The 21,076-nt window shown below is 44.1% G+C and overlaps 1 protein-coding gene across 1 annotated transcript in view; it reads left to right on the top strand.

Annotated features, from left to right (window-relative positions):
- LOC142574627 (uncharacterized) overlaps positions 1-16,917 on the top strand; it is a 77,819-nt gene extending 60,902 nt beyond the window's left edge. The window contains exon 2 of the mRNA XM_075683669.1: positions 16,441-16,917. Within this exon, the coding sequence (XP_075539784.1) occupies positions 16,441-16,917 (477 nt within the window). The remainder of the gene's footprint in view (positions 1-16,440) is intronic.
- Positions 16,918-21,076: the final 4,159 nt, after the last annotated feature.

The raw sequence follows: 21,076 nt of genomic DNA, 5'->3' as shown, positions 1-21,076 counted from the left end.
AAATGCCACGCAGTCATGTCGCGAAATATGTCGTGGATTTCTGTTACAGGAGCGCCGTTTCCTCGGGCACCACAATTACTATAATTTTATTTGATATCATTTGATTTATTCGCACTAAGCGCTTTTAGGCGGTAAAGAAAGAAGTTCTTATAAACGAAGATTATTCGAAGGAACATAAGTGCTGATTTAAACGTGGAAAGGACAGCAACTTACACGATGAAGCATGCCAGGTGGTTCCAGCCGTCGTTTGTCCGGGGCACGAGAGGCCCAGAATACTGCTTAGTTGAATGCATTAGCATAAAGATTTTCAATCACTGATCGAAGGGAGGTGAGATGAAAATGGAAGGAAGGAAACATAATATCATAGATAATTTGTTTGCTATATATTGCGGAAGGATCACATCCGAGAGATACGTCGACTTGATGAATGACCAGAAATATCCAAGGAAATCTTCACCTTAGAAACGCTAGCAATACGAGAGTACCTGGAAAGAATGAAGCGTACGGAATCGCTTCTGGATGGACTTCAGAATCAGGGCAAGAGGCCAAGTAGAAGCGTCCCAGTCAGAAGATATATATGTTTAAACTTTGACCACACTACGCACTTGTGTAATAATAGCTTTAGCGGCGGAGGTGGCAGAGAGAAGTTACGAGGCTGAAATTCGGAGGTACATTACTTTATGCGTCGCTATCAGTCAGCCTCTCGAATGCCGTTTTAGTTCGAGGCTCAAACACAACTTTTCTCAGCGTGTCTGATTCTGTAGTTGGCAGCTTTCGAACCACAAAGCGATAACTTCCGACCGCCATTCTGGAGTTTCACCCGAAGCACAATGCGTCGGAAGGGCCAACATTTCTTTGTCGGCTTGTGCAACCAACGTTGTGTACATGGTCTGCAGAAACCACTCGGCTGCCTATAAAGATGTCTAAATATGATTCGTTGATTCTTTTTAAACGGAGCCAACACATTTGTATTATTCAAACACTAAACATCAACGTTTATCTTTGGAGTCCTGAATTGAAGCATGGCGCTCCTGATAATCGGGCATGGCAATATAAAATACATACTCACACTTTGAACTGTTTGAGTTCAAAAATCAGCCGTGTCGCACAATATATATATATATATATATATATATATATATATATATATATATATATATATATATATATATATATTGTGCGACACGGCTTCATCAAGTCGACGTATCTCTCGGATGTGATCCTTCCGCAATATATAGCAAACAAATTATCTATGATATTATGTTTCCTTCCTTCCATTTTCATCTCACCTCCCTTCGATCAGTATGGTATGGTATGAAGAACTTTATTTAGGTCCTGAGGGATCAGTCTGGGACTGATGCGGGCCGCTCCCACGTCGGTACAGAGAGGCCGAGCCCCTCTGCCATCACACGGGCCCTCTGGACAGCCCTGAGTTGGTCCGCCAGCACTTCACTGTGCAGCATTCGCTGCCACCACTGTTCACCTCGAGAACCATCACCGGCCAACGCCAAGCAGCGCCACAGCATGTGTTGTAAATCGAGCAAACCCCCACACTTACTACAATAGACTGAAACTCCGCAGTCCGGTTTAATTTTATTCATGATGACCGGGTTAGGGTACGTCCGTGTCTGCAGAAGCCGTAATGTAACCGCCTGCGGCCTACTTAATTTAGGATGTGGCAACGGGAATGCCCTGCGCCCTAAGTAATAGTGCTTGGTGATTTCGTTGTAGGTTAACAGTTGGTCCCTGTACTCAGGAGCGGGAGATCCAGCCCCTTCAGGGAGTACACGGCACACTAATCCTCGTGCCTCCCTGTGCGCCACCTCGTTGAGGTTACGCAGGGCTCCCTCCACTGTCCCCATGTGCGCCGCGAACCAAGTAACGGTATGCGAAGTGATATCCCGACCCTGCAGCAGTCTGTTAGCCGGTTCCGCAACAAGTCCTCTCGAGAAGGCTGTAATCGCAGATCGCGAGTCGCTAAACACCAAGACTCTTCTAGAATCAATTAGTGCTAGAGCAATAGCCACCTGTTCAGCAACTCCCGGGTCTTTGGTATAAATGGAAGCAGCATTTCTAACGCTCCCTTTGCCATCTACTACCACCACCGAATAAGCATTTTTACCATTAATCCATGCGGCGTCAACAAACGCAGACTCCTCCTCCTGATCCTTTGCCTCTCGCAACAAAGCCCTAGCTCTCGCGACCCGCCTCCCGACATTGTGCACGGGGTGCACATTCCGCGGAAATGGACGAACCATGATATTTGCCCTAAGGTTCACGTTAAACTCGTGTAGGGGTGCCCTATCGTGCGACACAGCCACCGATTCTTCAATTGACAATAATATGTACCTACCCGCTGGTGTACCTAGCAACCGCTCCCTCTGTGCGGTACGTTGAGCCTCAGCAATTTCATCTAAAGTATTATGCAAACCCAGTCGTAACAGCATATCGCTTGACGTAGTCATAGGCAGACCAAGCGCAGCTTTGATGGCTTTTCTGATTAATGCTTCCAATTTATTTTTCTCCCCCCTATTCCAATTTAGCATAGCTGCCACATACGAGAAATGACACATAATAAATGTGTGAACTAAGCGCATCGCACCTTCTTCTCCTAAACCCCTATGCCTATTAGAGATCCTTCTTATAAGTCTTATGGCCTCCTCCGTTTTCTTGGTAATACGCTGAATGGTTCTAATGTTCGATCCGTTCGCTTCAAGTACAAAACAAAGGACCCTGATTGCTTCAACTTTGCGTATCACCGACCCTTTCCTAGTATGAATTCTAATGCAAGGCTCAACTTCCGGTACCCAACCCCTCGGCCTACGACCTAGCTTCTTAGATTTGAAGATCAACAACTCCGACTTTTTAGTGGAGCACTTGAGCCCCATGAGACCCAGGTACTCCTCCGTAAGCGTTACCACCTGCTGCAGCCTAGCCTCAAGCTCTCCATATTGAAAATCTTTATGCTAATGCATTCAACTAAGGAGTATTCTGGGCCTCTCGTGCCCCGGACAAACGACGGCTGGAACCACCTGGCATGCTTCATCGTGTAAGTTGCTGTCCTTTCCACGTTTAAATCAGCACTTATATTTCCTTCGAATAATCTTCGTTTATAAGAACTTCTTTCTTTACCGCCTAAAAGCGCTTAGTGCGAATAAATCAAATGATATCAAATAAAATTATAGTAATTGAGGTGCCCGAGGAAACGGCGCTCCTGTAACAGAAATCCACGACATATTTCGCGACATGACTGCGTGGCATTTCATAGAAAGTTTGTTAGTTTTCTCGGAAAGAAAAGAACGTCATAATCTCCCAGATGCCCCAAGAATTCCGAAGATCTGGCGCCGAGTTTCCACATATCCATGCGATTGAAGGTTCAATGACGTTCGTAGCAACTGAGGCGCGCTGATGTCGTAACCACTTTGGTGGAGAAGAAGGGACGTCAAAGACCCTGTCGAGATAGTTGAAAGCAAAGGGCACGCCGCAACAATCGACGTCATTAAAGCACTACAAGCTTCGTTCAGCATTCGTAGGCTGAGGAACGCGTGTGTGGATTCGAAGAATGTCAAATTGTCGCCCCCATTCACAGCGCAGAAAGTCAGGCACCTAACTCCACGTTGCCAGGTTTGGATGACGCACTCAACACAATACGGGGGTCGTCATCACCATCATCATCATCATGATTCAGCCTGATTGCGCCCATTGCCGGGCAAAAGCCTCTCCCCTACTTCTCCAACTACCCCGGTCATGTACTAATTGTGGCCCTGCTGTTCCGGCAAACTTCTTAATCTCATCCACCCGCATAACTTTCTGCCGTCCCCTGCTACGCTTCCCTTCCCTTGGAATCCAGTCTGTAACTCCTAATGACCATCTGTTATCTTCCATCCTCGTTACATGTCCTGGCCATGCCCCCATTCATATTTCTTGATTTCAACTAAGATGTCATTAACTCGCGTTTGTTCCCTCGCCCAATCTGCTATTTTCTTATGCCTTAACGTTACACCTATCATTCTTCTTTCCATGGCTCGTTGCGTCGTCCTCAATTTAAGTAGAACCCTTTTCGTAAGCCTCCAGATTTCTGCCCTGTACGTGAGTACTCATAAGGCACACCTGTTATGCACTTTTCTCTTGAGGGATAATGGTAACCTGTTGTTCATAATCTGAGAATGCCTGACCAACGCACGCCAGCCCATTCTTATTCTTCTGATTATTTCAGTCTCATTATCCGGATACGCGGTCACTACCTGTCCTAAGTAGATGTATTTCCTTACCACTTCCAGTGCCTCGCTACTTATCGTAAACTGCTTTTCTCTTGCGAGAATGTTAAACATCCCTTTAGTTTTCTGCAGATTAATTTTTAGACCTACCCTTCTGCTTCGCCTCTCCAGGTCAGTGAGCATGCATTGAAATTCGTCCCCTGAGTTACTAAGCAAGGCAATATCATCAGCGAATCGCAAGTTACTAAGGTATTCTCCATTAACTTTTATCCACAATTCTTCCAAATCTAGGTCTTTGAATACCTCCTGTAAACACGCTGTGAATAGCATTGGAAGGATCGTATCTCCCTGCCTGACGCCTTTCTTTATTGGGGTTTTGTTGCTTTCTTTATGAAGGACTACTGTGGCTGTGGAGCCGCTATAGATATCTTTCAGTATCTTTAGATATGGCTCGTCTTCGCCCTGATTTCTTAATGCCTCCATGACTGCTGAGGTTTCGAAGGAATCAAACGTTTTTTCGTAATAATTGAAAGCTTTATATAAGGGTTAGTTATATTCCGCACATTTCTCTATCACATAATTGATAGTGTGAATATGGTCTATTGTTGAGTAGCCTTTATGGAATCCTGCCTGGTCCTTTGGTTGACAGAAGTCTAAGGTGTTCCTGATTCTATTTGCGATTAACTTAGTAAATACTTTGTAGGCAACGGACAGTAAGCTGACCGGTCTATAATTTTTCAAGTCTTTGGCGTCCCCTTTTTAATGGATTAGGATTATGTTAGTGTTCTTCCAAGATTCCGGTGCGCTCGAGGTCATGAGGCATTGTGTATACAGGGTGGCCAGTCTTTCCAGAACACTTCTTCCGGCGTTATTTGTGGGATTTCGAATTCCTCTAGACTATTTTCTCTCACAATATCGTCGTCGGTGCTACAGGTACTGTATAAATCTCTAGAACTCCTCAGCCACTTGAACTATCTCATCCATATTAGTAATGATATTGCCGGCTTTGTCTCTTAACGCATACATTTGATTCTTGGCAATTCCTAGTTTCTTCTTCACTGTTTTTAGGCTTCCTCCGTTCGTAAGAGCATGTTCAATTCCATCCATATTATACTTCCTTGTGTCAGCTGTCTTACGCTTGTTGATTACCTTCGAAAGTTCTGCCAGTTCTATTCTAGCTGTAGGGTTAGATGCTTTCCATCCTAATCTGTCCTAATCCTAATCTGTCATAACTGTCACTTCATATCGTATGGGGAGTAATCAAGGGTGTTAAATGCAAAATTTGTATTTTTGACGAAAGAAATCGAAATCGAAATTGAATTCAGCACAGCTTAAGGCTGGTGAGGGCCTAATTCAGAATCTCTACGTCGAATTGTATGCGTTCCGAGCTTTAGTCAAATGGAATGCAATTTCGTATATGACCCTGAATATTCTAAAGAGCATTTCAGCTTAACAATCAGTAAAATGCCCTGCGTCAGTCAGGACTACTCACTATTGACTTCACTTAAAAGTGGTCTTTACAACATTACGGAAAATTTTACCACCATTGCAGGTGGAACCTGAACTTCTACTGAATTGATCATTTGATGCTTAGTTTAAAGTTACGCTTTAGTGTCAGAATGATGGTTTGGGTCATCGACAATTAGCAAGCAAGTCGCTTTTGCCTTATGGATTGACAGTTTTCTAGGTCGTGAAAATGTGCATCAAGAACACGTATTTTAGGCATACGCTGTCAACACTAGCCAAGTTTTCACTTATACCACAATGTCTCAGTATACCGCAAACGAGTAGTGTGCATGACTAAGTATATACACATCAACTTAGGGCAGGTAGTGACCGCGGACCCGGATCGGATCATGAGACTAAAGTAATCAGCAGAATAAGAATGGGCTGGGTGCGTTTGGCAGCCATTCTCAGATCATGAACAACAGGTTGCCATTATCCCTCAACAGAAAAGCGCATAACAGGTGTGTCTTACCAGTACTCACGTACGGGGCAGAAAACTCGAGGCTTACGAAAATGGTTCTACTTAAGTTGAGGACGACACAACGAGCTATGGAAAGAACAATGATGGGTGTAACGTTAAGGCATAAGCAAAAAGCAGATTGGGGGAGGGAAAATACTCGACTCGAGTTAATGACCGCTTAGTTGAAATCAAGAACAAGAAATGGGGGGGGGGGGCATGCGCAGGACATGTAATGAGAAAAGATAACCGATGATCATTAAGGATTACGGACTGGATTCCAAGGGACGGGAAGCGTAGCAGGGGGAGGCAGAAGGTTAGGTGGGCGGATGAGATTAAGAAGTTTGCAGGGACGACATGGCCACAATTAGTACATGAGCGGGGTAGTTGGAGAAGTATTGGGAGAGGCCTTTGGCCTGCAGTGGGCGTAACCAGGATGATGATGATGATGGTGGTGGTGGTGGTCGTGATGATGATGATGGTGCTGTATTACACGTTATCGCTGCTTTTTAAATCGACCAGTTCAAAGTGAATTACATGTTACCGTTTATCATATGGGTTTCCTTTCTTATGTGTATCCTGCGATACGCTAATATTAGGAGCACCATGCATCTATTGAGCACACGACAATAATTCAGCACTCCAAAAATAAACATTGAAGTTTAGTGTTCGAATAAGTAAAATATATTGTCTCCGTTTAAGAAGAATCAACAAATCATATTTAAAAATTTTTATCGAAGGCCGAGTGGTTTCTGCTGGACATTCAAGCAACTTTGATTCCACAAGCCGACGGAGAAATTTTAGCACTTGTGAAGCTTTCTGTTCGAGTTTAAACTCCAGAATGGCGGCAGAAAGTAGTCGCTTCGCGGTCAGGAGTGTTGCGAACTACAGAATTAGACACGCTGAGAGACGTTGTGGTTGAGACTCCGGAGCTACAACGGTAACCGAGAGGCTGACTAATAGCGGCGCATAAAGTAATGTACCTTAGAATTTCTGCCTCGTAACTTGTCTCTGTCACCTGCGTCACTAAAGCTATTATTACACAACTGCCCAGTGTGGTCAAAGTTGAAATATGCAGCTTCTGATTGGGACCCTTCTGCTTGGTCCCTTGCACTGATCCTGGAGTCCAAACAAAAGCCATCCGCACGCTTCATGCTGTCCAATTACTCTCGCATTGTTAGCGTTTCTAAGTTGAAGATATCCTTGGTTCTTCACCATGTGAACCTCTCACAAAATATAACAGAAAAATTATTCATGAGATTTTCTTTTCCGTCCTTTCATTTTTCTCTAACCTCCCTTCAGTCAGCGATTGAAAGTATCTATACTAATGCGTCCAACTTAGCAGTATTCCGGGTCTTTGTTACCAGGGACAAACGACGGCTGGAACGACCTGACAGTCTCCATCGTCTCAGTTGCTGGCCTTTTGACGTTTAAATCAGAGTTTGTTTCTTCTTAGTATACCTCCTAATAGCACTTCGTGCGATTAAACCATAAATGAAAGAAAAGTATAGTACTTGAGCTGCCCGAGGAAATAATGCTCCAGTAACAGAAGTCCATGACATATTTCGCGAAATGTCTGTGAGATATTTCACAGAAAGCCTGCGATCTTTCTCGAAAAAAAGTGGCGTCATAGCCTCCCAGTTGCCCCGAGAATTCCAAAGATATGCCGGCGAGTTTCTACTTAGCGATGCGATTATTGAGGCAATGCTCAATGACGTCGTAGCAACCGAGGCGCGCTGATGTCGTAAATACTCTGTTGGAGTAGAAATGGCGTCAACGACCCTTTCGAGACAGGTGGAAAGAAAGGGCAGGCAGCGGCCAACGACGTCAATAAAGCGATTCAAGCTTCGCGCAGCGTTCCAGGGGTTGGGAAAACGCGTGTAGATTCGTAAAAAGTCAAATTGCCGACCCTGATTACAGCGCAGAACGTGAGGCACCTAACGCCACGTTGCCAGGTTTCGAAATATACTTCATCTAACATGGAGGTGCAAGATCACGAAATCGTGGGCAATGCATGCCTATTCTTTAAAGTGAATTAGCACGCAGCCCCTGGCGGTAGTGGTAGTGTTATATGGTACTATCAGCACTTGCAAAAAGTGGTTGTTTTCCCACTCAGGTGACCAAACGTGGCGATGGAGGGCGATGAAATGCTTCAACGTGAGGACGGAGAGATTGCCATAGTTGCTGACCTCCCTTCATGGGCTTTTGCGCCACTTTGCTGGAAAAAGACGAATTTTCCCGAAAAATGAAAGGACTGTCAGGATCGAAAAAAAGAGAGCATGCTATAAACGTGGACGGAAAAATCGTTACTTACGCTGCAATGCAAGCCTCGCATGACCTTGCGTACTGACTGCACTTATTTGCTCTTGTTCACCGCTTAGATTGTATAATGATGTTTAAAATGTGTCGTGTTATCTGAGCAGCTGCCGATTATCCATGATTTACCTGATGTGTCGTTCCTTCCGGTTTGTATTCTTCTCGTCATTTCATACATCATACGTCATAGGGAAACAGAGCGAGAGAGAAAAGCTGATGCAACGAACGGACCGAGTGAACGACCACAAAATTACGATCTAGCATGTGCCCCTTAAGCGTGTAAGAAAAATGGGCACATTATTTCGCCACATTTATATATGTATAATGCATGCGCTTTGACAGAAAAATGATGCATATGTAGGCAGAGAGGTTAACCATAGGTAGTTTCGGTTAACTGCCCTGCACGGGGGGAAAGTTTAAGGGCGATAAAGAGAGAAAGATAATTGAAGGGGGAGATGTAGAGAGAGAGAAAGAGAGACGAGCACCAATGAACGTGGGCATAAGGAGTGGTGGAATGCGGCATGCTTAAACGCAACACTCCACAACGAGTGTAAATATAAACGAGTAGGAATTATGAACGAGTGGGAATAATAACATTTTTTTCTAAACACGTGAAATTATTAACACCCGAAGAACCGCGAGTATTCCTCTGAACACCAAGAAGGATGAGCAAGGGACCCTTACGCGTCGCCCGACGTGACATACTCGACGTCTTTCACTGACACAAGGGGACGGAGATGCATTAATGTGTAATGCCCGACAAGTAAACAGCATTTGTCGCTTACTTCAAATGCGCACTTGAATTTTCTGCGATATTGAGCATTATTAGCGTATTCAAGGAAAAAAATTGCGGAGTACAAAGACTGACCAAGGACTACATACGACAGTACGGGTGCCACGTGTGCTTGCACACCGTTGATTTCCTCAACCATGGCTCACCAACCAGCTTAATGAAGACTCCGCTATCACCTACGCTTTCGCCACAATTGCTTTATTGCGATATAAATTATATAGACACACCAGGTTCATTTTTGTCGTCTGCGTTATGTTCGGTATGAAGTCCAAGGCCGGTAACACCGTTGCCGCGCGTCGTACGCTGTATGTGCGAGTGAAAGCGCGCGAAGGAAGCCGATGATCGCGGCTCAATCTGGCGCGCGTGACGGAAAAAGCGGAGAGCAAACGCGCCGTCTTCCGTCGCGCGAAAGGTCGTGGCGAAATGGGAGGGAGGGGGGGGGGGGTTGCGTTGTCATGCACCGAGAAGAAAATAAGCCACACAATACTACTTCGAAATTATCTAATGATGTATGCTTCCATTAGATGAAAGTGAATTACAAGAATAAAGAAATCTAATGTATTGGGGAGCATCTTTGCCTCAAGGATTTTTATGAATGTAAAAGAAAGTATCAATGTACTATTATGTTACTTCGCAAACGCACCAAGAATATACAGTACGCAAGAACTCGATGTTCCATAGGATATCAAAATTTGGTGCCATATAGTATATAGCAAAATGAAATACTTATCCGCTTCATTGGAGAGCCAGTCTTTTATTGTGTAGCAACACGTCGAAGAGACACGGTGGAGAGGAGGGGACACCGTGTCCTTTAGTTGCGCTGATACACAATGAACGTGTTCTAAATCGCCCAATTCATCATCATTGTGCCGACATTCAAAAAGTGACTTAAATGGTGCGGTTATAGAAAATCAGCAACAAACATGAAAGCTCATCCACTCTTCCGTTAGAATGTTCGACAAATATGCCCTTCTGTGATAACAGGCCTGTCCCCACGCAACAGAGCTGTCACCGAACTACGTAGCCGCACAGTACTTTCTAGCCAACCTAGACCAAACATACTCGGCACCCAATTGAAATAATCCAGTGCGAATCTTCAAAACAATCTTTTTGTGGGGCTGTCTGATCGTTTTATATCGAAAGTATAATCTCCTGAGCGCTTTCTCAGTCTAGTAATTTCAATTATGCTGATTTGCTTGTGAACAAATGGGACACCTCTCGTGGTTGTCCCAATGCCTCCACGTCAGTGTGACCAGTATTGTTCAGAACATTTTGTTATCAAAAGGTGTGATAGTCACTGTTGTGACGTCTTCTTGCTTGTTCTTTATTTATTTCTTTTTTATTTTGCGATGGCATGTTGCCTAAAAAACAAGCAGCTTGTTTCCGCATGTTCTAAAATACGCAAAAGAATGCTGCACCAACAATAGCACCAATGCCTAGCAAACTGTCACTAATTTTGAAGGCCGGGCCCAATGGCATTCTGATAAAAATCTTCGACTCTACTTGACAGGGCGCCTAAAACTAGAAAATGCCTTTTCTTGCGGCATGTTCAGAATAAAGCAGCTATTCGTTTAGGAACTTGCCGTTCTGGCACTTTATATAGAGAATTGCCCTTTTTGTGACTAAACCTAAATGACCTAAAATGACCTAAAATAAACCTAAATGATAAACCTAACCTTGTGCACAGCGTTCCTTTGCCCTCAATTCGACACGCTAACACACTTTTCCTCGTTTCCGCAACCTCACGTCTCACACCCTCTCTCCTTTAGAAGAAACCCACCTATATATACTGTGGCGAGGAAAGCGTAAGTTGCCTTGAAGAAGACAAGCCCACTTGTAGAAGCGTTGGCTCCTGCATTCACCTCGTTCACGTTTTGCTCATCGTCTTCAATTTCCATCTCCCGCATTCCCCGTCTTTTCCCTAAACCTAAATCAACCATTTAACACCGTACTTTCAAATGGGTATACAAAGAATTTGCGGCAATGGTGGCAGAAGTATAATTATAATCCAGAAACATAAAAGAACTGAAATCTTGGTGACCTGGTTGGGTAGCATGGCTGCGAAAAGAAGATATTATTTTGACCTCACATGAAGAAAAGCCAAACTGTAACAACAATACTTGTGTTCTCATCTGAGAAGAGAACATAACGCCGGAATATGCATCAGCGCAGACGCCCCAAAATAAAATCACAGATACAATGACGACAGCTCACGCAGTTTTCATTGAAAATACGTGCAACTGCACGTTACATGTCATTTGTAAATGCATGTTGTTTAATTTTTGACGAGGCATAAATAAATCACCTGACTCCGCGAGTGCTAGTGAAACTATAGATTTGGAAAGTTTAAAGCAAGTGGTTTCTTCCAAACTAAAAGCAAAGAACTGGAAATCAGCTTTTACCAACAACGTATAAGCTTTAGCGTTGCTCTACTTCTAGCGGAATTCAGCCCCTAATGGAGCGCTGCTGGTTTTGTCGGCACTACACGCTCGATGGAACGGCGTCGGTTTCTTATTTATAGTTGCCGCCATGATACAATCATTTCAAGTACTGAACTTTTTCCCTAAACATGTTAAGGTAACGTTTCAACGCATTGTCACTTAAAAACAACGTCATTGGAAGTCACCAGTGGCTCTGCAGGGTGCATATTAAGACCCCCTCTGCTCTTCACTACTATTTATCGGCATTTAGCTAAAACGCACAGGCTGAAGAGGTTAAAATCGCAATCATGTGGCTTTGTGCCCTTCTGGAGCAACTTATACAAACGAGAAAAAAAAGATAGCCTTAAAATTTACCGGCGTGAGTTTTCTACAAGACATCAATTCAATAAACAACGTATATAGTAAACTGTCGTAGTTCTTATGTGCTGCATTTTACAAAAAAACTTAGTTTGTGTCGTCCTGCCCTTTTCCTTTCTTTTTTCTTTTTTGCGTCATGTTATTGTCTTGGAGGGGGTGGGTGAGCAGCACGCGGCAAAAGACAACTGTGATAATTTCCACAGGTGCAACGATGTTAAACTCGGCTGCGTTTCAGAAGTTGCTCAGCAAAGATTGTTGACGAAATAAAATAAACGCAGCGAACAATAACACTCCGCGTCCTTTACTGTTGGCGCCAGCATCTCTCAGTCGTCATGCCTTTCTGTTTGCAAAACGCGCAGCTTGTCCATGCGCAAGCGCTGACGTTCTCTGTGTAAAAAGCACACTGGATGTAAGCAGACATTTTCTGAACTGATGGATTATACCGTTAGAATGTCTAAGGCGGTTTTTAGGTCAAAACAAGAGACACTGTTTTGTAGAAAGTCACAAATAAGAGTACCGTACAATGCTTCCGCGATTCCAATAGCCGGCCATCTCGAAAGTCATTGCGGTGTCGAGTGTCTCAGATGGCTCCGCAGAATCAGCGCCGCACTTCTGCGAATAGCACCGGGAGTGTGGCAAAGGATTTAGCACCAGTTAGGTTGTTCTGTGGAAAATGTAATGAAGTTGGGTAAATTGCACATATTTATTTCAAAACGTGATTTAGCACGCTTTTCGTGGTTAGCTATCAGCAATTTGACAACATGGGGGCCGTCACACTTTATCAGAAGGGACGCGGGCATTACCACAATTCCTGAAATCTGCCCGCTTCAGTGACCGATTGTAGGCGTGATGTGCAGCCAAAAGTATTCCCACTGCTAGGGCATCATTTCCTATACCCTGCTCTTTCATTCTTCATTTATTAATGTATTTATTCCTAATTATTCATCTCTTGACCTCCTTCCACCTGTGTAGTTTAGCAAACCAAACAAGCGTCTGGTTGAGCTTCGTCTCCATATCTGTGCTGTCGACAATCCTGTCTGTGCATTTGCTGAATTTTCTAGCTTACGAAGGTTCTTTAGTCCGTAAATGTGATGTTTTGCGCACCTTCTAATGCACTATAGTCTCACTTAACATTTGTCTTTAAGATTTCTTAACAATATAGAGAGCAGCACTGGAAAAAATTCGACCAAACCTTCGGAACGGACTCGCTGTTCAGAAGGTCGCCTATGTTGGACCGACCTTTCACAAGAGGGAGATGTCGCGTCTTTACACCCGCGGTTGGCTGCCGACGATCTATCAAACTCAAGGGACCGGTAAAATATTGGCAGGCAGAAGTTAAGGTGTAGGAGAAAGAACTAGCGAGACGAACGTTCTGCAAGGCACGCTCCTGAGATAAGCGCTAGTGTTTTCGCAGGCGCACTTCATCTTTGTCTTCTGGCCACGTGCAAGAATGCAAGAAGGATCCTTTCGGAGCTTTCGAAATGATTTTGACCGCCCCTTTCCTCTAGTCCACGCACCCTTTGCTTCGTGGACGAGGGATGTGCGTCGCCAAGAAACGTGAGCGCCATCCATGCCATTCCCACGCGCTCGCACTCCGGCCTCCTATCGACAATAGGTATCGTGACAGAAGAAAAGGTTGAAGCGAACCCCAGAACAAAGGATTTACGGGCACGAAGTGCACTAAGCAATCCTTCATTCCTCGAGTAACAAGCAGGCACTCGTATTGAACGCGTTATGACACACGGGCGGGTAGGCGGAGAGAGGACGGGGGGAGGGGGGGATGCTGAGTCAAAGGTAATGAGAGAGACGACCGGCAGGAAAAGCGAGGACTTGGACAAAGAATGCGCGCCCAGTGCGCTGCCACCAGGGTGGACAGAAAAAAGAAGGAGGGGGGAAAAGGCAGGGATGGGAGGGGGAAGGGAGGAAGAACCAAGCGGCGAAGAAAGGGGACTAGGCAGGCTTGACAGAAAGAGAAGGTCGTTTATGAAGAACACGTGCTCTACGCACATGTACCCCGCGGTGAAAGTAACAAGACCGAGTAATGCGGTGGGATTCGCGCGAGACAAAGGTGGTCGGAGGAGAGAGATAATGTTAGGATAGGAAGCACGAGCAGGAAACGAGCGCAGGATTTTCTCGTTCGTTCACCTTCCCTTCGACCAGCTCGGTGAGTTATATAAGGCAGCTTAGAGAAGGAAAGGAAAAAGGGGTATAGTACTACAAGTACGCACGCGACGTACGCATAGATTATGTGAACGACCCGCAATGGCCGCAAAGGAAGAAGGAGACGAGAAAACAGAGGACGTCTCAACTGGGCATCTCAAGAACGGCCACCAGCGCAATAGGAGGAAAAAGTAAAACATCGTGTAATCGAGACAAAGTAAGCGGTGGTCGCCAGAAAATAAAGCCTGGGGACGGCCCGCGTTATCTCTGCCTCCGTGATTTCATGAATGATCGCCGCCAGCACAATACCATCTTTCTTAACATTTATTCTTTTTTGTTTTTGCATTTCAGGCATTCCAAATGATAGCGCGCTAAGGAATAAAGTACAGGGCAGTTCGATAAAGGCCGTGAAGAAGGTTAAGGCTCCAGTCACGACCGCGCAAAAAGATTTTAAAAAATGAACAAAAATATGTAGCAACCAGAGCATCCAGGTAAGTTACACGAGCCTTAGGTTAGCTGTATTGTCCCTTCCACCATGCTCGCTATTTCCTTGTTCTTACGCTTGCACAAAGATAATGGCTACCGTTCGAAAACAAAGGTGGGTGGCTGTGTGGTTGCGCAGATATGCACGCCCACTGTACACAACCGAAGCACATCGAGGCAGCGCTGCATAAATGGGACCGATCTGAAATGATACCCTGATGCGAATGCAAAAGGAAAAAAAAAACTTTTAAATTTTTGAAGCTAACTTTACAAAGTATTTTGTCGTAAGAGCTGTTTCCCATTGGTCTGCTGCCTTCGCTACAATCTCCGAAATCAGGATTCGCTGCGATCTGTACTCTTAGGAATACTTCTAGCGTAAGAACTAATTCGTCAATACGAAGCCTTATTAGCGCTATTATTCACATTGCAAGGCCGGCGTTCACAAGAAAGCTGTTCCATTTATTTGTGGATATGAATCCTTCTTTGCCCCTATATTCACTTTTACAAGGCCCTCATTCGCAAAACGTCCGTACGCCTAAACTTTTAGTCCCACCATATTCCGTTCAAAAGTGAGCTTGCAGATATGATTAACGAATCCAATCACCCAGCGGCCAATAGCTCCAGAAATAAAGATCTCCCTCTCCGACCCTCATCAGAGGGAGAGAGAGACATAAATAAATGTTCATTCCATAAGCGGTAATCTGGGTAAGCACACGGTTACGCCAAGCTTGGAGCGTACCTTATTCCAGGAAGGCTATGGCTTAGGTTGACTCTTTAGCCGGGCGGCGAGACTGCACTGGTCTTCCAGGTCATCTGAGGAAAGCCTGACTTCCTACATTTCGGCGGGGGTATAAATGTACGTTGATCTTGGGTGCTCTTCTTATGCTTCTATGGGGCGTCCTTCTTTGGAGCCGCCTTGTGGAGCATGTGAAGCGATAAAATTCAAACAGCGCTAAACGAGAGGACGAGAATGAGGAGGAGACAAAGCGAGGTGTGTGAATGTGCCTCGCAGTGGGAACGTCTTGACCATGCGTTCAAAAAAGGGATAAGTGATGCAACCACGAAGTCTCAACAAGAAAAAAAGGGCATGTTTCTTCTTAACAAGCGGTCATGTCACGACTGTATACCGCTTGTGGAATAGAGGACTGTTACCGTTGTGCTATGAAGCTGAGGTATGCACAACAGTATACCCCACTCCCTCCTCCTATTCGACCCGAGGTTTCCAGCAAGCTGCAAGGATGGCAGCCAACGATAGGACCGAGAGGGAACATGTTGCGCCATCCCTTTGCGCCTGCGCAAGCACCCACCATCACCTCCTGTAACTGGGCCTGTATTAAGAAAAAGCTCTTAGCGCTAAAGTTTTGCTGGGCACAATATTAGTGGAGGAAGCCAGCAAATGCTAAAGAGCACTTAACGAACGAAGAGCTTTGTCGACCCTGTAGAATTCATCATTTGTCCACCTTACTGCCCTCACATCGCCATGTGCAATTTTTCTTTCCTACTGCGAAACACTCCATGCGAAGTAAGAGGTTTCCAAGCCGCGAAGAAGGCATCGATGTATATGCGAGCGAGGTTCCAACAGCTGGAAGAAATCAACAAAAAATAAAGGGCAAACGAAGCGTCAACGCTCCTTTCGTCAACGCTCGGAGTGGGCACGGTGGACTTGGAACGAGCATGTGGCCTAACAAGCCCTTCTTCTGCCTTGTGCAGGTGCTTGTTCTTGGGCTTGCCGGATCAGCGAAAGAAGACGAACAGTTCATCGAGCTTATCACCACCAAGCAATCCCAGTCTACAGCTGCGTCACAATCGTCGCAGTGCTCAGCCCCTCGATTCCCTGGCATCATATCTTCACTGCCTCGTGGCGTTCCAACAGCGCCACCTAGCCCTCACGTGACTTCACTGCATCAAGCTATAAACCAGCAGCTACAAGCATTCAACTTCAGTGGGCACGGTGGACTTGGAACGAGCATGTGGCCTAACAGGCCATTCTTCTGCCTTGTGCAGGTGCTTGTTCTTGGGCTTGCCGGATCAGCGAAAGAAGACGAACAGTTCATCGAGCTTATCACCACCACGCAATCCCAGTCTACAGCTGCGTCACAATCGTCGCAGTGCTCAGCCCCTCGATTCCCTGGCATCATATCTTCACTGCCTCGTGGCGTTCCAACAGCGCATCTAGCCCTCACGTGACTTCACTGCATCAAGCTATAAACCAGCAGCTACAAGCATTCAACTTCAGTGGGCACGGTGGACTTGGAACGAGCATGTGGCCTAACAAGCCATTCTTCTGCCTTGTGCAGGTTAGTCCCTACTACAGCTCGATAAAAAGTAACTGCCGTTATCTTTTGGTCCTACCGTGCCCACAGCACTGTGTCTCAATGGCTTATGATGTGTACTGTATATGCTTGCTTCTCTTGTGCGGAGACGTTGAAGTAAATCCAGGCCCTAATCCGGAGGAGTCTAGCACTCGCGAGTTGCTGGAAAAGTTGCTTTTAGGTCAGAATAAGCTAGCTGAGGATGTGGCAGCCCTCCGAACACAGCAAACAAATATGGAAAAACGTCTTGCGGAGTGGGATTCCCGCTTCCTAGAAATAGAAAAGCAAACTGAGCGCGTGGACAGCCTTGAACGAACGGTAAAATCCTTGGAGGCCAACATTACTGACTTAGAGGACAGGAGTAGACGCTCAAATCTAGTGGTATTTGGCGTGCCTGAGGACTAAAATGAAACAGAGGCTGATTTGCGGAACAAAATTCTAACTGAATTTTTTTCTACTAAACTTGAAGTCGCATGTAAATCAGTTGGCAGAATTCACCGTCTTGGTCGGTCTGGCAGTTCCAGACCAGTCATCTTGTACTTTCAGGATTACGAAGAAAAAAACCAGATTATGAAAAATGCTTACAAACTAAAAGGTTCCAATACATCTGTACAAAATGACTACTCGCGAGATACGCTCAGGAAGCGTAAACTTCTGTGGCACAGTGCTTCAGAGGAAAGACACAAAAAAGGAAAGTAAACTTAATTCACGAAAAACTACGCATTGATAATAACGTCTTTGTTTGGGATGATACGGAAAACGCTCGAGTAAAAATTGGAAAATACAACAAATCTAAGAGAGACTGACTTCACTATACAGATAAGAAAGAACTCCGTATTATAAACATCAATGCCCGTAGTATCATTAATAAATGTGATCAACTTGAGGCTATTACTATAGGTTATAGTCCGCATATAGTTGTTCTAACTGAAACATGGCTACACAGCGGAATAGAAGATGAAGTCGTGTTCCCGCCTTCTTATCGTGTTTTTTGACGCGACAGACCAACGAGAGGAGGTGGGGTAGCTGTACTGGTAAAGAAAAATATGCCGTCCACTCTTTTGCGTCAGGCTGACGATATAGAAACTATTAGCCTAAAAATTTCTTGTTGGGGACAATCTTTCCTGTTGTTTGCCGTTTATCGAGCACCCGGTTCACCGCTTCAATTCATGAGTGATTTGCGTACGCATATCACTTCGTTCACACACAAAAAAAAAATATTTCTGTTAGGAGACTTCAATCTTCCAGGAGTTAATTGGGAGGATAATACTTCTTGCACTGAACTTACTCCCCATATCAATTATATGCGTGATATAATTCTATGCCACAATTTACATCAAGTTGTAACTTTACCCACGCGAGTATACGGATCTTCGTCGTCAATACTTGACCTTGTGTTTGTGAATAGACATGTCGAAAAGTTATCAGTGTCTGTTGAACGCGGCATATCTGATCATGAAATGGTATGTTTTTCATGCTGCTTGGAAAAATGCAATCGCAGTAATGCAAAAAGTGTTGTAGTGAAGGACTTTTCACGTGCCAGGGACGAAACTATTTTAGATTATCTAGATTTTCACCTCAGCAACTTTAAAGGAAACAATGTTATAGAACTTTGGGACAGGTTTAAAGAACTTTGCACATATTGTGTTCAAAATTTTGTACCAAACAAGACAAAGAAAACAGCGAAAGTTAATCCTTGGGTTACGCGGGAAGTCATTCACTTGAAAAGAAAGATTAAACGCTGGAGACGAAAGAACGCCCCTATAAAGCAAATTCAAACCGCAAGAGCTAAATTAAGCTCGTCTATTGGGCATGCTAAACGACGATATTTTAACCACACTCTGCCCAATTTTATTCGTACCGCGCCACAAAAATTTTGGACATATTTGAGTAAAAAAAACAAACCAATTGAACAAATAGTGGATGGCGGCATTCTTATCGTCGAAAAGCAAAGTATTGCAGAGCATTTCAACACATACTTCCATAGTGTCTTTGCAAATACAAGTGATATATCGATTCCCATTTTTTCTTTGTCCGTTGCAGACTCGGACCTTGTATCTGTACCTGGCGTAGTTTCTATGCTTCTTAACTTAAAAACCAAATCAACCCCTGGTCCTGACAATATATCGAATGTTTTTCTGCGCCGATACGCAGAAATGGTGTCCAAGTTTCTTGTGATCATTTTCCGTGCTTCATTATCCACAGCAACTCTTCCTATTGACTGGCTAACTGCACGCGTAGTACCTGTACCGAAAAAAGGGGACCTAACGCTGATAAGTAACTATCGCCCAATATCGCTAACGTCATCATGCTGTAAGATGCTAGAACACATCATAGCTAACTACATTACTAAATTCTTAAGTGATAACAGTGTACTCTGACCTAAGCAACATGGTTTTCGAAAAGGTTTTTCTACTGTCACCCAATTAACATCGGTTATTCATTATTTTGCGAATATTCTAGACAAATCCAGCCAGGTAGATGTAATATTTTTAGATTTCAGGAAAGCATTTGACCTTGTTTCACACTCCAAGTTAATTGAAAAACTTCGATTAATTAACATTCCTTGTTTCATTGTTAATTGGGTTTCAGCATACCTCACTAACCGAAAACAGTTTGTTAGTATCGATACTTACCATTCCCATGAACTTCCAGTTACCTCAGGCGTCCCTCAGGGTAGTGTTTTAGGGCCGTTATTATTCTTAATTTATATTAATGACATTGCCAGCGTTGTCACAGCACCAGTTCAAATAAAACTGTTCGCTGACGATTGTGTTCTGTTCAGTGAGGTAACCGGTTGCGATGATCAGATAACCCTGAACAATAATCTTCATAACCTTCTTTCTTGGTGCAATTGTTGGAACATGGAGGTAAATGCTAACAAAACAGTTTACATGAAGATAACTAAAAAAATAAATAGCCTATCTTTTCCTTACGCTCTCGGATCTGAACCATTAACCGAGGTTAGGGAATACAAATATCTTGGCGTCACAATAACTCATAACCTGCACTGGAACATTCACATTTCTAACGTATGTGACTCAGCCTTTCGTAAACTCTGTCTTCTACGTCATAAACTAAAACACGCTCCCGCTGAAACTAAACTTTTAGCCTACACATGAATAATAAGGCCAAAACTGGAGTATGCCTGCATAGTGTGGGACCCTTACACAAAAACGAACATTGGTGCACTAGAAAGAGTACAGCGTAAAGCAATCAGATTTATTTTTTCGAAATACCGTATGACTGATTCCCCGACAGCAATAATGAGACAACATGGCATTCAGACATTGGAAATACGAAGAAAAATACAACGGCTGAAATTTCTTTTTCTTCTTAAAAATAATCTCCTCGCCCTCACTCCTGAGCCTTATGTAACGCCAATGGCAGCACGCCGAACACGTCATCGTCATGCTGACTCTCTAACTCCCTATAATGCCAGAACTAACATTTTTAAATATTCTTTTTTCCCACGCACTATAACCGATTGGAATAATTTACCTCAGTCGCTACTAAACAGTACTGATTCCATTGACCGTTTGAACTACTGATTTCATTTTTTTTCCTTCTCATTGCTTAAAATTGTACTGACGGTTCATTTGTACATTTACTCTTGACTTTGTTTTGTGAATTGTTTGGTTACAAGACCGCGTGTTCTTTTTACCCATTTGGTTCTCGCAGCTGGTGGACTCCATTGCTATTGTGCACACTAATTTGGTCCTTTTGTTCTTACGTCTGCAAATGCAATTATTCTGTATTTTGTATGCCCCTCCTGCCTGGGCCTCAATGAGGCCTGCAGTATTGTATAAATAAATAAATAAATAAAATCAGACAGCAAGGTCGGCGCACATGTTGATGCAAATGACTTGATATTTATTTATTTACTTACATTACCCCTAAGGGCCCTCACACGAGGGTACTATATAGGCGGGTCTGAGGAATAAATGAGGAATATATATATATTCCTCATTTATGCGAAGGTTGTGGGTTCGGTTCCCACCTGCGGCAAGTTCTTGCTTCATCCACTTCAATTT

This window comes from Dermacentor variabilis, chromosome 3 (genome assembly GCF_050947875.1).
Source record: "Dermacentor variabilis isolate Ectoservices chromosome 3, ASM5094787v1, whole genome shotgun sequence".
NCBI lineage: Eukaryota > Metazoa > Arthropoda > Arachnida > Ixodida > Ixodidae > Dermacentor > Dermacentor variabilis.
The sequence above is the reverse complement of the archived record's forward strand: the minus strand, read 5'-3'. Positions and strand labels throughout refer to the sequence as shown.